The sequence below is a fragment of the Chanos chanos genome, chromosome 9, assembly GCF_902362185.1.
Source record: "Chanos chanos chromosome 9, fChaCha1.1, whole genome shotgun sequence".
NCBI lineage: Eukaryota > Metazoa > Chordata > Actinopteri > Gonorynchiformes > Chanidae > Chanos > Chanos chanos.
The window spans coordinates 32,786,097-32,799,595 of NC_044503.1; the positions used below are offsets into that span (position 1 = coordinate 32,786,097).

A 13,499-nucleotide genomic window follows, 5' to 3' on the forward strand; every position below is an offset into this window, starting at 1 on the left:
AATTAGATACACAATCTAGGGACACACATGCACAGCTTAAATAAAGGATGCAATATTACACTGGGAATGAATATACACATGCTACATGCCGCCATTACGAGAACAAAGGAGCTTACAAACTTGATCACCGTACGATCGGACACAAAGTAAACCCAAATGCGTGCGAATTTCACCGAGTTTACTTACTGGTATCCGAACGTACACAAAGTTTCGGATAAATGCGGAATACAACTCCGCGCAGAATACAAACAGCAGCAGTCTCTCCGAAAGCGTACAAACAATCGTAGTCTCCCCACAAATCTTCTCCCTTTTTTCTCCGTTTAGATATGACGAAGAGTCTTTCTGTTCCTTTAGAGTGAGTGTTAAGTCTCTCCTTTATCTCTCCTTTATCTCCAATATTACCAGTGAACTGTTCACTGATGCTGACACTGCAGAATTAAAACTGATACAGGTTAGAATGTAAACAGAATTACATATGACACATGAGAGCAAATTCTAATATAGTTCTTAAATCTTTTTTAAGGGAGGAAAACAGAGGTAGTCAGCAGGGGACAAATGCAGCAAATGTCATTGAACTGTTTAGTTTTACTTTTCTTGTAGTTGATTTTAAAGGGTTAAAGTGAACTTTAATGTTTTGTTTCATATTTCTTTTTAGACCTTGCTGGAATTTTTATTACAATATCTCTTTATTTGAAAACAATATCAGTGATGTTTAATAAACTTCCAAAGAAAGAAAGAGAGAAAGAAAGAAAGATTGTCGCTGAGCTTCTGGTATGTCACTGACTGTAATTTACCAGCAGGGGGAGCCAACTGTGTATGATGAGATTTGATCTCTGATGCTGCAAGAGTCATTGCGTTTTGTTCTCGTGTTCAAGTGAAGTCCAGCACTGCTGAGCAAAACTAGTGCCACTGACTGTCAGTGACTGAATTAGGTGTAACTTTGTACTGTAAAGAATGACCTTTTTCACAGATCTGAGAAAAAAGGACAGGCAGATATATGCCAGAGATCAAAACAACAGCACATTTTATCTGCCATTGTTTTTCTACAAATGCAGAGTCTATGTCTTTAAACTAAAATAGTATAGAAAATTATATGAGTTGTTTTCAGTCTTAACAAAAGAGAACAATCTAGAATGCAGATTCAACATAGTGTCTTTTTATGTGTTACATTTTATGTAATATTTTAAGACAATAGATTTTCTTCTGTGTTCTTCTTTGGTCTGCAAGATCATTGTCTGCTCAGAGCTTTAGTGCAACCTTTAATACTAAAGACTACAGTTGATATTAAAAGATAACATTAATGTGAAATGCTCATTCAATTGAATAAAAAAATGAATTAACATTTGTAGTGTTTGATCTGCAGTCGCAAAGATCTTTGCAGTAAATTCAGAGAATGTACAGAAATCTATAGGAAGTGAAGACAAAACAGTTCCTCTCAGCACAGACTCTTTCCCACCTTAGTGTTGTAACATCCCAAATATGCAAGTCTGCTCACTCTGACCAATCAGAATTCTGCATCATCATCAACCCACCTCCTGACACACATTCAGCTGAAGCAGGAAGAGAGTTCAATATGTCGCTGTACTGAGTTCAGTCTGTCTCATTTAATTTGTTTGAGTCAAGTCTAGATATTAAAAAAAGAAACAGAGTTCAATTCACATGTATTTCTGAAGACAGCATATAGCACCTGAGAAAAAATTCTCCAATTGAGGATTGCAGTTATCTTGGAAATTTCAAGTGTTTGTGACCAGATGCTAAGAGTAAAAGTGAAAGTGTACTTTCGACTAAGAGACAATAAAGGAGAAACATATTGACACATCTGTATCTGGGAGAAAATGGCCTCAAAAGGTAAAACAGAAGAGGATTTAACCTGTCCTGTGTGCTGTGACATCTACACACACCCTGTTATTTTATCATGTAGTCACAGTGTCTGTAAGGACTGTCTTCAGCAATTCTGGAAAATCAAAGGATTTCAGGAGTGTCCAGTTTGCAGAAGAAAAAACATTATAGATCCCCCTGTTAACCTGGCTTTAAAGAATCTGTGTGAGACTGTCCTACAGGAGAGAAGTCAGAAAACTTCAGCAGGGTCTGAGGAGTTCTGCACTCTACACAATGAAACATTGAAGATCTTCTGTCTGGAGGATAAAGAGCTTTTGTGTGTGGTGTGTCAGACTTCACAAAGACATAAAAATCATGAGTGCTGTCCTATCGAAGAAGCTGCAGAGGACAGGAAGGTGAGAAAAAAACAACAACAACAACAACAACAACAACAACAACAACAACATGATTTGTTGCTAATTCACAGAGATGAGGCGTTAGTCACTTTAATTTTAGATTTCCTTCAAATCTTTGGCGTGATCAGATCACTCCTCTAAAAGTGTTTTTTCATGATTACACTATTCACTTCATCAAAACAAGCACAAATGCACTACAGTATTATTCTAACATAACAGAGAATATAGGATGTTACATTACGATCAAAATTCAACACAATTTCAATACCAGTATTAACAGTCAGCTGGTATAGTGTGCACCCTTAAATTTGTGTGTGTGTGTGTGTGTGTGTGTGTCTGTGTTGTGCCAGTAGTATGGCATCAAATAATTTCTGTGACACCTCTCAGAAGAAAGGGTTAAAAGAAATGAAACACATATATACTGATTTAAAAAAAATATTTTTGTTTGTTTGTTTGTTTGTTTTGTTTTTGGGGGGTTTTTGTTGTTGTTTTTTTGGGGGGGGGGGTTTCAGAATTGTACTTGAAACAAAATCTATCTATCTGTTGAAGCTATCGAATGGGTTACACCTGTATCAAATGACTGTTTTACCGTTTCATGCGTGCACACACACACACACACACACACACCAATATACATACATACAAAATATACATGTGTAAACGTGTGGTCAGTGTGAAAATGAGCATATATCAGTGTGAATACATTTACATTTCTGATTACATAAATGTGATGATGTATTCATTCATTCTCATGGATAAAATTATACAGACCAGTTTTCATTTCCATGTGAGATTATAGCCTGTGTCCTGAAGCTAAGAGGATATGCAGGTTTAATGTTAAAAGTGATATTAGATAACAGGTCATTTTATATGTGAAGTCCTGGTGAATGTCCTTGAAACTGCACCACCTGTTATTTTTGACTTAAAACTAACTGACACCATTTCCCGGGTCAATGATAGAAAAAAACTCTGATCTAGGTAAATGATAAACTAGATTCTGGAAGGTTTTTCTGATATTTATGAGTGCATTTCTCTGTGTGCAGTGAGGATACATCTTTACAACAGTTACTGTCTTAATAATTCACTCACACACAACATTCTTTGAGAAAAAGTCCTACAGTTCTGTACTGTTTCAATGGGATTTGACTTGTTAATGCACAATAGTGTTGATGTTTTTCCAGAAGGAACTCAAGTCTGCACTGAAGACTTTACAGGAGAAGCTGGAGACGTTTAAGAACTTTAAATCAAGCTTTGATGAAATGGCAGAGCACATCGAGGTGAGAACAATCACCTCTTTTGAGATTTGCTGTTGAATAGAGAAACATAATATTTGCTACATGGAAAAACATTACTGGTTATTCTTGAGACCAAAACCTCTCTAATTTCGTGCTTTACCAGAATCAAACACAGCACACAGAGAGACAGATTAAGGAGGAGTTTGAGAAGCTTCATCAATTCCTACGAGTTGAAGAGGCGGCCAGGATAACTGCATTGAAGGAGGAAAAGGAGCAGAAGAGTCAGATGATGAAGGAGAAGATTGAGGAGATGAGTAGAGAGATATCATCTCTTTCAGACATTATCAGAGCCATAGAAGATGAGTTAAAAGCTGAAGATATCCTGTTCTTACAGGTGTGTAGAACACATACACAAGCACACACACACATACAGAGGGAGGGAGAGAGAGAGAGACAGAGAGAGAGAGAGAATTATAGAATAATTTAAGAGGATAAGAGAGACAAATTAAGGTTTGTTTGTTTATTTTTAACACTTATTCTTTTGAATTGTCTGTTCAATGTTAACCACTCTTTTGTTCTCCTTTTTCTCTCAGCACTTTGACATCTCATTGAAAAGGTAAGTTTTTTTCCTCTCCCTCCATCCCTCTTTTCTCTGTGTTTCTCAACCCAAACCCACAGCAGCACTGACTCCTGAATCTTATTCCAGAGCCCAGTGCACACTGCAGGATCCACAGATGATTTCAGGAACACTGATCAATGTGGCAAAGCACCTGGGCAACCTGAAGTTCAGAGTCTGGGAGAAGATGCAGAACATTGTTCAATACAGTGAGTTTTTCACAGTCATTTTAAATAAATACATTTTTTGTTTGTTTGTTTGTAGTGAGGAACTGTGATGTCTCTTTGTGGTCTGTTGTTTTGGTCCGTTGTGTGGTCTCCTTGTGGTCAGTTCTGTGGTCAGTTGTTGTGGTTGGTTGTTACAGTCAGTTTTCTGGTCAATTGTTGTGGTCACTCATGTGCTCTCTATATGTTGTAAGGCTAATGAAGAGAGGATTTGTGGGGATGGGGTCAGGCTGGCAGCAGTTAACTCTGGAAGAGAACAGTTCTGTCTTTAACCCACCGGGAGAGAGAGAGAGAGAGAGAGAGAGAGAGAGAGAGAGAGAGAGAGAGAGAGAGAGAGACTAACAGGCAGACAGACAGACAGACAGAAGGAGAGACCTTTTCTGGTTTCACTAAATGCTCTTCGTTTCAACCTTAACGTTCAGCACTGCTCAACTTCATTTTGTCGACATACTACAACGACAAGAAGAGAAACGTAATAATAATAATAATAATAATAATAATAATAATAATAATAATAATAATAAAAATAATAATCTACCAATGTACATCAATCAAACTTTAAAATGCACACTTTTTGTACATTTTTCGCTCAAGCAAAACTATAGTGTCTACAATATGAATGTAAGATGTGTTTCATCTCTCCCTCTGTCTCTGTTCTCTCTCTTCAGCTCCTGTCATTCTGGACCAAAACACTGCAAACCCACGTCTCTTCCTGTCGGAGGATCTGACCAGTGTGAGATGTGTTTGTGATGTAGATCCTGAGGCTGATAATAAAGTACACACAGTTGTCCCAAAGCTTCCCGATAATCCAGAGAGAATTCATAGATGCTGTGCTGTTCTGGGCTCTGAGGGCTTTAACTCAGGGACACACTGCTGGGATGTTGAGGTTGGGGACCATTTACTGTGGTTCCTGGGAGTGATGCCAGAATCTGTCCAGAGAAAAGAGGGCGCTGTAAAGGAAATCTGGGCAATAGGATTTCGTAAAAATAAATATGGAGCACGCTCTCCTAAACAACAAGTCACTGTTCTCAAGGTCAATAAGACAATCCAGAGAGTCAGAGTGGAACTCAACTGGGACAGAGGAAAACTGTCTTTCTATGACTCCCTAAATAATACACACATACACACTTTCACACACACTTTCACTGAGAGAGTCTTTCCATTCTTCTGTACTTCGAGTGCACAGTGCCCTTTGACTGTCTTACCGGTAAAGTCTTATGTAACAATCACTTCTGTCTGATATTGGACTTTCAGAACAATCTCTCTCTCTCTCTCTCTCTCTCTTGCTCTCGCTCTCTCTCTCTCTTGCTCTCGCTCTCTCTCTCTCTCTGTAACTGTGTGGTGGTGTGGTGAAACAAAGTTATACTGTAAAAGGCCTGAAAATGAATACATATTTGAGAAATGTATAAAGAATCCCGTAAACAGCACTGTAACACTTATATGCATGGCTTTGGAAAACATGCTGTGAGTAAGAGCAGACACAAAAACATCTTTGTTCTCTGTTTGTTTTCTTTTTTTTCCTTTTTCTTTTTTAAACATGTTTTTTGTTTGTTTGTTTGTTTTGTTTTTTAAGCAGCGGTTTGAGCATTTGTCTCGTACTATTCACATTGGTCAGTAATTACACACTCTCATCCAATGATTTTAACAAAACATTCTTTTTTGGAACTCTGGAGCCATATGAATATTTGCATTTAATCACAGTAGACTAAATATTTACATGTAATCGCTCTGGGAAACAACAGTAACTAATGTTGTGAACAGAAAGTGTTGCTGAGAGTTTGACTCCCAGCTTGGGGTTAAACTGGGTTTCAGTGACCCCACATGTCAGTGAGATGCTTGTATAGTTGTAAGAGAGTTTAATATTGTACAACATGAAAAATCATTTTAACTAAACTAAAATCATGAGTGTTTTCATATTATTTCATTACTTTTTCATTATTGGTTAACTACAGGAAGTGATCTAGAACCCTTCCATCTCCTATGAATGTCTCTCCTCACCTGAATGACAGTTTCGGTGAGTTGTGACAGTCCTGCCTAGAGGGGGAGGTGAAATTCACTCTCTCTGTCTATAAAACTAAGTCACTTTCTACAGTTTTATTCATCTCATTACAATTTCTCCATGAAGAAAGTTTAGTAAAACTGACACAGATTTAATCAGAACAATGAAGAGTCTAAACATTTATTTTTTGCCCCGAACAAATTGTGATCGCTCATATTTCACACAGGCATAATTCAACTTGTGTGGGATCAGCTGTGATTTAGATCCTGGTATTGGTCATGTCTTCCAAAATGTACATGTAGAAGTCCCAGATCTTTCAGATAACCCTGATAGATTGGATAAATTTGGCCCATAAATTTGACCCATTTGATAGATTTGACTCATCTGTTCTGGGGTCTGAGGGCTTTGGCTCAGGGACACATTGCTGGGATGCTGATGTTGAAGACAGCATCAGCTGGATCCTAGGTGTCATACCAGAGTCTCACCAGAGAGGATCCTCCCTAAAATTTCAGAGAAAAATAAACTTCAAGACGTAAAATAAATACACATAAATTTAACAGACTAATATGTTAAAATACTGATAATATTACCATTTTACCACTTCAAAGTCCTTCAAATTGTCTCCTAGTGTCAAAATACAGACAGCACCCCCTACTGCACTTGAAAATTACTGTACGGAGGTCTGACCTCCCCAAGTCTCCCATTGATGCCCATTATAAACAGTTGTTACCCCAGCGGCTCATGAGTCCTGGCTTTTAGCATGGGGGTGAATGGCAGTAAGGGAGTTTAAACCTCCATTTGGGTGGGTCAAGCCAGAGGCTCTGGACTTAGCGCCTAACCTATTAGCAGAGCTATCTGCACTGGTGACTACCCAATCAGATTTTTGAGGGAGGGGGTCATTAGTGATATCACGGAACTTCCACTCTCAGAACTTCCTGTTTCATAGGGGGTACTCGCGAGGGGGTCCAAAATGAATGGGGGTCTAGGGAGCTGTACCCCCAAAAAATATTTCTTTCATTGGGTAAAAAAAAATGTTTTCTGGCAATTTTCATTATTTTTTCAGTAATAGGGGTCAAAACAATAGATATAGTAACATTTTCAGATCTTCTATGGTCTTCAATTGTGGTAAAATAACTTTCTGTAAGTATCTGTGACGTCACGCACCACGAGCCACTTTGCGCCATTATGGCTTTACAGCATTTACGGCCATATGTGGGATGTAGAATAACGACAACAAAATGTACCTTAAACTTGGCTTTATTTTAATTTCCCAATTCATGCGTCGTGTTGCCATGCAAAGAGCACAGCGCTCAAACCACAGCACTCAGACCGTTTTAATGACTGCATGGAGCAGTCATTAACTCCACCATGACTAGTTAGCATACTGGTACATTCGTCGTAAATCCTTAACCAACCAGTCAGCATACATTAGTGCAGCGCTAGTGTTTTATGGGCAAAATCGCCTTCCCTGTAAGAAAAACAAAAGGACGTTAGTATTTTTTTCATTTCAATTCTGATATATAATCCGCACTATATTTGCCAAAACTAAAATAAAATTTGGGCATTTTTTTTTGTCTAGAATGAGGTGTAAATAATTATTTTAGCCATTTAGCTCCATTTACTTCCATTCACTCCCATTCATTGAGGCCTGTCTCATGAGCGCCCTCTAGGTGAATTGCAGCCAATTTCGGTACAACAGCATTAGTGGATAGCAAGTGGACAGGCTCTATGTAGACGGGCTCCTCTGTATCGAACATCCCATCACAAGTTTTTTGTCTCCATTAAATGTTTTTCGCTTTTGGATCTCCTGGGATTTCTTTTGAGTTCCTTGACTACTTTGAAATCTACGAACTACTTCTCTGTTTTTGACTGCTTCTTTGGATTTACCCTGAGCTGCTTTGTTTGTTTGCTTGTTTGTTTGTTGTTGTTGCTGTTGAGTGAAGAGACTGTCCTTTTAGTTGCTTTTTTTTTTTTTAAGCTCAGACTGCCTTCCTGTGCCAGCCTCTGCTTTTGGGTTCTCAGTGTCTGAGGATCGTTCAATCACTAAAGCTTCTCACCTTAGATCCAGATCATCAGAATTTCACCGGGTTCCCAACCTGTTCCTTGTCAGATCCTTTGTTTGAACTCTGCTTTCTTTAATAAATCCTGTGTTGCGCACTTGTGTCCTGCCCTGGTTTCATTTTCTGACAGTAGTGCACCAGCTGCAGTACTCTTCCCAATGACTCCTCAAGGGACGTCACAAAAAAGTGACAAAATGACCCCTGCTGATTATTTGATTTCTAGGCCCAGAAACACAAACTCTTAATCATTCTAGATTATCTGCTGTCTCTGTAACGATCGACCTGGGAATCGAACCCGGAGCTCTGGCTTGAAAGCCCAGAGCCTTACCCTGGGGCCAAGTGGAAGACCCAATTGCAGAAAGCAAGACAAAAGCTAGTGCAGATCAAGTGATTCCTTTAATAGGTGAATCAAGGCAGAGGTATCCAGGGGGTCATGCAAAAATCAGCAAACAAATCCAGGCAGAGGTCAAAACCATAAAGCAGAGAAAAATCAGTGTCAAATCCAAGAAAAGCGGCAGGCAGAATCTTAGTCCAGCAAAACAGGCAAAAACAGGTTCGGCAACAGGAGGCAGTCCAAGAAAACACAAAAATACACAGAGTTTACAAGAAGGCTTGATCTAGAATTGAAAGCAGGGTAACAACTCAAGACTGAGCAAGGAACTGAAGAAAACAAGAAACTTAAATAGACAGGCAGAACAAGACACAGGTGAAAACAATACATCAATGATGAATTAACAGGCACAACCAAGGACTGAGGACACCACATGGCCAAAACAGAAACTACACATCCCAAAAAACATGACAGGACCCCCCCTCCTAAGAACGTCTCCGGACGTTCCTTCTGGGACGATCAGGATGTCTCTGGTGGAAGTCTCTGATAAGGTTGGGGTCCAGAATGTCCCGGACTGGAACCCAGGCTCGTTCTTCTGGGCCATATCCCTCCCAGTCCACCAGGTATTGCAGCCCTCCCCGTACCCGACGAGAGTCAAGGAGGCGGCGGACAGTATAGGCGGGTTGCCCAGCAATGATCCGAGGAGGTGGAGGTAGTCGAGTTGCGGGAGCAAGGGGGCTGGTGATTACAGGTCGTAACCGAGAAACATGGAAGGTGGGGTTGATCCGCATAGCTCGAGGAAGTTGCAGACGGAAGGAGACCGGATTAACCCTTCTCAGGATCTTGAAGGGACCCACAAACCGAGGAGCCAGCTTGCGGGACTCCACCCGCAGGGGAAGGTCCCGTGAGGACAACCAGACCCTTTGCCCAGGGCGTAGTAATGGTGTGGGCCTGCGCCGGCGGTTGGCCTGGAGTTGGTGGCGTCGTGCAGACCTAAGAAGGGCCAATCTGACCCTCCGCCAGACACGTCTGCAGCGGTGGATGAAGGCCTGGGCCGAAGGGACTCCAACATCAGCCTCTTGGTCCGGAAACAGAGGAGGCTGAAACCCAAACTGACACTCGAAAGGGGAGCGACCTGTGGAGGAACAGCACAAGGTGTTATGAGCATATTCTGCCCAGAGGACATACCTGCTCCAAGACAAGGGGTTTGTGGAGGCCAGGCATCTGAGGGTCGTCTCCAGGTCTTGGTTCAGCCTCTCCGTCTGACCATTAGACTCCGGGTGGAAACCAGAGGAAAGACTGACAGTGGCTCCAATCAGCTTACAGAAAGCCTTCCAGAACTGTGAAGTGAACTGGGGTCCACGGTCAGAAACCACATCTACTGGGAGACCAAAGACTCTAAAAACTTGCTGGCAGACAATTTCTGCGGTGTCTTGAGCAGAGGGGAGTTTGGGTAAAGGGACAAAACGACAGGCCTTGGAAAAACGGTCCACAATGACCAGGATGACTGTGTTTCCCTGGGAAGGGGGGAGACCTGTAATGAAGTCCATGGAGATGTGGGACCAAGGGCGTTTGGGGATGGGTAGGGGATGAAGGAGACCATGGGGAGGTGTGTGAGGACTTTTATTTTGGGCACAAACAGGGCAGGCAGCGACGAAGGACTGGACATCAGCATTCATCCCAGGCCACCAGAACCGCCTCTTCAGGAACTCTAACGTCCTGCCAGTGCCGGGATGGCCGGTTAACTGAGAGGAGTGCCCCCATTGAAGGACCTGGGAGCGTACAGAGGCAGGGACAAACAGACGAGCCAGAGGTCCATTACCAGGGTCAGGTTCCCCCTGCTGGGCTTGTCGAACCACTGCCTCAATTCCCCAACGAACAGGAGCCACGATCCTGGAGTCTGGGAGAATGGGTTCCGGGGTGCGTTCTCGGTCTGTGTAGGGAAACAGTCTGGACAGAGCATCGGGCTTCTGATTCTTAGAGCCGGGGCGATAAGTGAGCACGAAGTCAAAACGATTAAAAAAGAGGGCCCACCTTGCCTGCCGGGGGTTTAGACGTTTGGCCTTCTGAATGTACTCAAGGTTTTTGTGGTCTGTCCACACGAGGAAAGGATGCTGGGCCCCTTCAAGCCAGTGTCGCCACTCCTCTAAAGCTAGTTTAATGGCCAGCAACTCCCTATCACCCACATCGTAATTTCTTTCAGCACTGGAGAGGCGAGAGGAGAAAAAGGCACAAGGGTGGAGCTTACCATCCGCGGGACGCTGGGAGAGAACAGCACCCACTGCCACATCCGAGGCATCAACTTCAACTGTGAAGGGGAGAGAGGGGTCAGGTAAGGTTAGAATAGGGGCTGAGGTGAACCTCACCTTAAGCTCTCGAAAGGCCCGATCTGCCTCCGGAGACCAAAAAAATCGGCCAGGCGACTTCCGGGTCAAGTTAGTGAGTGGGGCGGCCACCGAACTGAAGTTTCTAATAAACTTTCTATAAAAGTTTGCGAAGCCTAGGAAACGTTGAACCTCCTTGATAGACGAGGGCTGGGGCCAGTCACGCACAGCCTGAGTCTTCTTAGGGTCCATACAGAGGTTTCCCTTGGACAGAATGAATCCTAAGAAAGAGACCTCAGAGACATGAAATTCACACTTCTCAGGCTTTACAAAGAGGTGGTTGTCTAGAAGACGCTGGAGGACCACTCTGACGTGGTGGACATGCTCATGAAGGGACTTGGAGAAAATAAGGATGTCATCTAGGTAGACGAAGACATGCCGGTTCAACATATCCCTCAGGACGTCATTGATGAGACCCTGGAAGACAGCTGGAGCATTGGTTAACCCAAAAGGCATTACCAGATATTCATAGTGCCCTGTAGGTGTGTTAAAAGCCGTCTTCCACTCATCTCCCTCCCTGATACGTACCAAGTGGTAGGCGTTGCGGAGGTCCAACTTAGTAAAAATCGTGGCCCCTTGGAGCAACTCAAAAGCAGAAGACATCAAGGGTAAGGGGTAGCGATTTCTTACTGTGACCTTGTTCAACCCACGGTAGTCAATACAGGGCCGTAGACCGCCATCCTTTTTGCTCACAAAAAAGAAACCAGCACCGGCAGGAGAAGAGGATGGGCGAATGATCCCAGCTTCCAGAGAGTCCTTGATGTACTCTTCCATTGCCCTGGTTTCTGTGGGAGAAAGGGAGAAGATTCTTCCCCGGGGGGGAATAGCTCCAGGGAGGAGGTCAATTACACAATCATAAGGCCGATGAGGGGGCAGTGACGTGGCTCTCTTTTTACTAAAAACTTCACTTAAATCATGGTACTCGGGAGGGACTCGGGACATCTCGGGAGGGACTCGGGACAACTCGGGAGGGACTCGGGACAACTCGGGAGGACTAAGAGACTTCTGAGGGGAACTCGAGATTCTAGAGAGGAGACATGTGGCTTGGCAAGAGGGGCCCCACTCGATCACAGTTCCAGATGACCAACAAATGTGGGGACTATGGAGGGTCAACCAGGGAAAACCAAGCACTATTGGGAACTCGGGAGACTGAATGAGGTTAAACTGAATTTTCTCTTGATGACGTCCCCCTATACACATAAGGAGAGGTGCCGTAAGGTGGTCAACAGTACCATCTCCCAAGGGTCTTCCATCCAGGGCCGTCACTGAGAGAGGATGTTCCAATCTGGTTACGGGAAGGTGGAGGGCTTTGGCTAAGGTGATATCCATGAAATTACCGGCCGCACCAGAATCAATGAGGGCCTGAAGTTCGTGGTGTTGCTGGTGACTCCAGGAAATTTCAACAGGAATCCGCAGGCAGTTGATGGGGGTTATGGGAGTAAGGGCTGCTCCCGTCACAGTACTCCCCCTCCTGGACGGGACTGGGCTTTTCCCAAAAGCTCGGGACAGGACGATCTAAAGTGATCAGGCTTACCACAATAGAGGCAGCACCGTTCTCTCATCCGGCGGTCTCGTTCAGCCTGAGAGAGACGTGTTCCTCCAAGCTGCATGGGTTCTTCAGGACTAGGGGAGAAGCTCTGGGGTTCCTGAGATGACTGCCATGGGGTCGAAGTGGAGCCTCCAGTCCAGGGGCGGAGACGAAACTCGGGCTGTCGTTCCCTCCTTCTTTCTCTCAATCGATTGTCCAATCGAATAGCCTGATCAATCAGAGACTCTAGATCCATGGGCGGCTCTCTCGTCTCTAGTTCGTCCTTAATGGAACTTGACAGGCCGTGATGGAAGGCAGCCATGAGAGCTTTCATATTCCAACCACTCACTGCAGCCAGGGTGCGGAAGTGAACCGCATATTCAGCCACTCTGGTGTTGCCCTGGTGCAGCTGGAACAACCTGTTAGCTGCCTCTCTGCCTCCCTCTGGATGGTCAAATACTCTCCTCATCTCGTCCGTGAAGGTGTTGTAGTTGTTACAAACGGGACCCTGCTGTTCCCAAATGGCTGTGGCCCAGGCCAGGGCTTTTCCAGTGAGGAGAGTGATGATGTAGGCGATTCGTGTCCGATCCGTAGGGAAGGTAGTGGGCTGGAGCTCGAAAGAAAGGGAACATTGAGTCAGGAAACCACGGCAGTCCTTCGGGTTACCATCAAACCTCTGGGGAGCAGGGAGTCGAGGCTCGGAGACAGGCTGACGTGGGGGATCAGGAGGAGCTGGAGGTGCAGGAGAGGGTTGGCGATTCACTATGGTCTGTAGGGTCTGGAGAATCTCATTGAGAGCACGCTCATGTCGGTCAACTGTAGCATGGTGAGTGGCCAATTGTTGTTCGTCTCGAAGCACAGTGGCATCGTGACTTGACACGGCGGCAG

General features: G+C 43.7%; 1 protein-coding gene across 1 annotated transcript; it reads left to right on the plus strand.

The window, feature by feature from the left end:
- Positions 1-1,835: 1,835 nt before the first annotated feature.
- On the plus strand, positions 1,836-5,549 carry LOC115821651 (tripartite motif-containing protein 35-like). The gene is made up of 7 exons (XM_030785455.1): positions 1,836-2,234; positions 3,416-3,511; positions 3,633-3,863; positions 4,063-4,085; positions 4,176-4,294; positions 4,978-5,042; positions 5,073-5,549. The coding sequence occupies exons 1-7, from the start codon at positions 1,836-1,838 to the stop codon at positions 5,547-5,549; spliced, it is 1,410 nt and encodes a 469-aa protein (XP_030641315.1).
- Positions 5,550-13,499: the final 7,950 nt, after the last annotated feature.

Excerpts from the sequence above, each read along its gene's own strand:
- LOC115821651 (XM_030785455.1), top strand. The coding sequence starts at position 1,836 with ATGGCCTCAAAAGGTAAAACAGAAGAGGATTTAACCTGTCCTGTGTGC. Across the intron at positions 3,864-4,062 it reads AAGATATCCTGTTCTTACAG|CACTTTGACATCTCATTGAA; the intron begins GTGTGTAGAACA and ends TTTTTCTCTCAG. Across the intron at positions 4,295-4,977 it reads GCAGAACATTGTTCAATACA|CTCCTGTCATTCTGGACCAA; the intron begins GTGAGTTTTTCA and ends CTCTCTCTTCAG.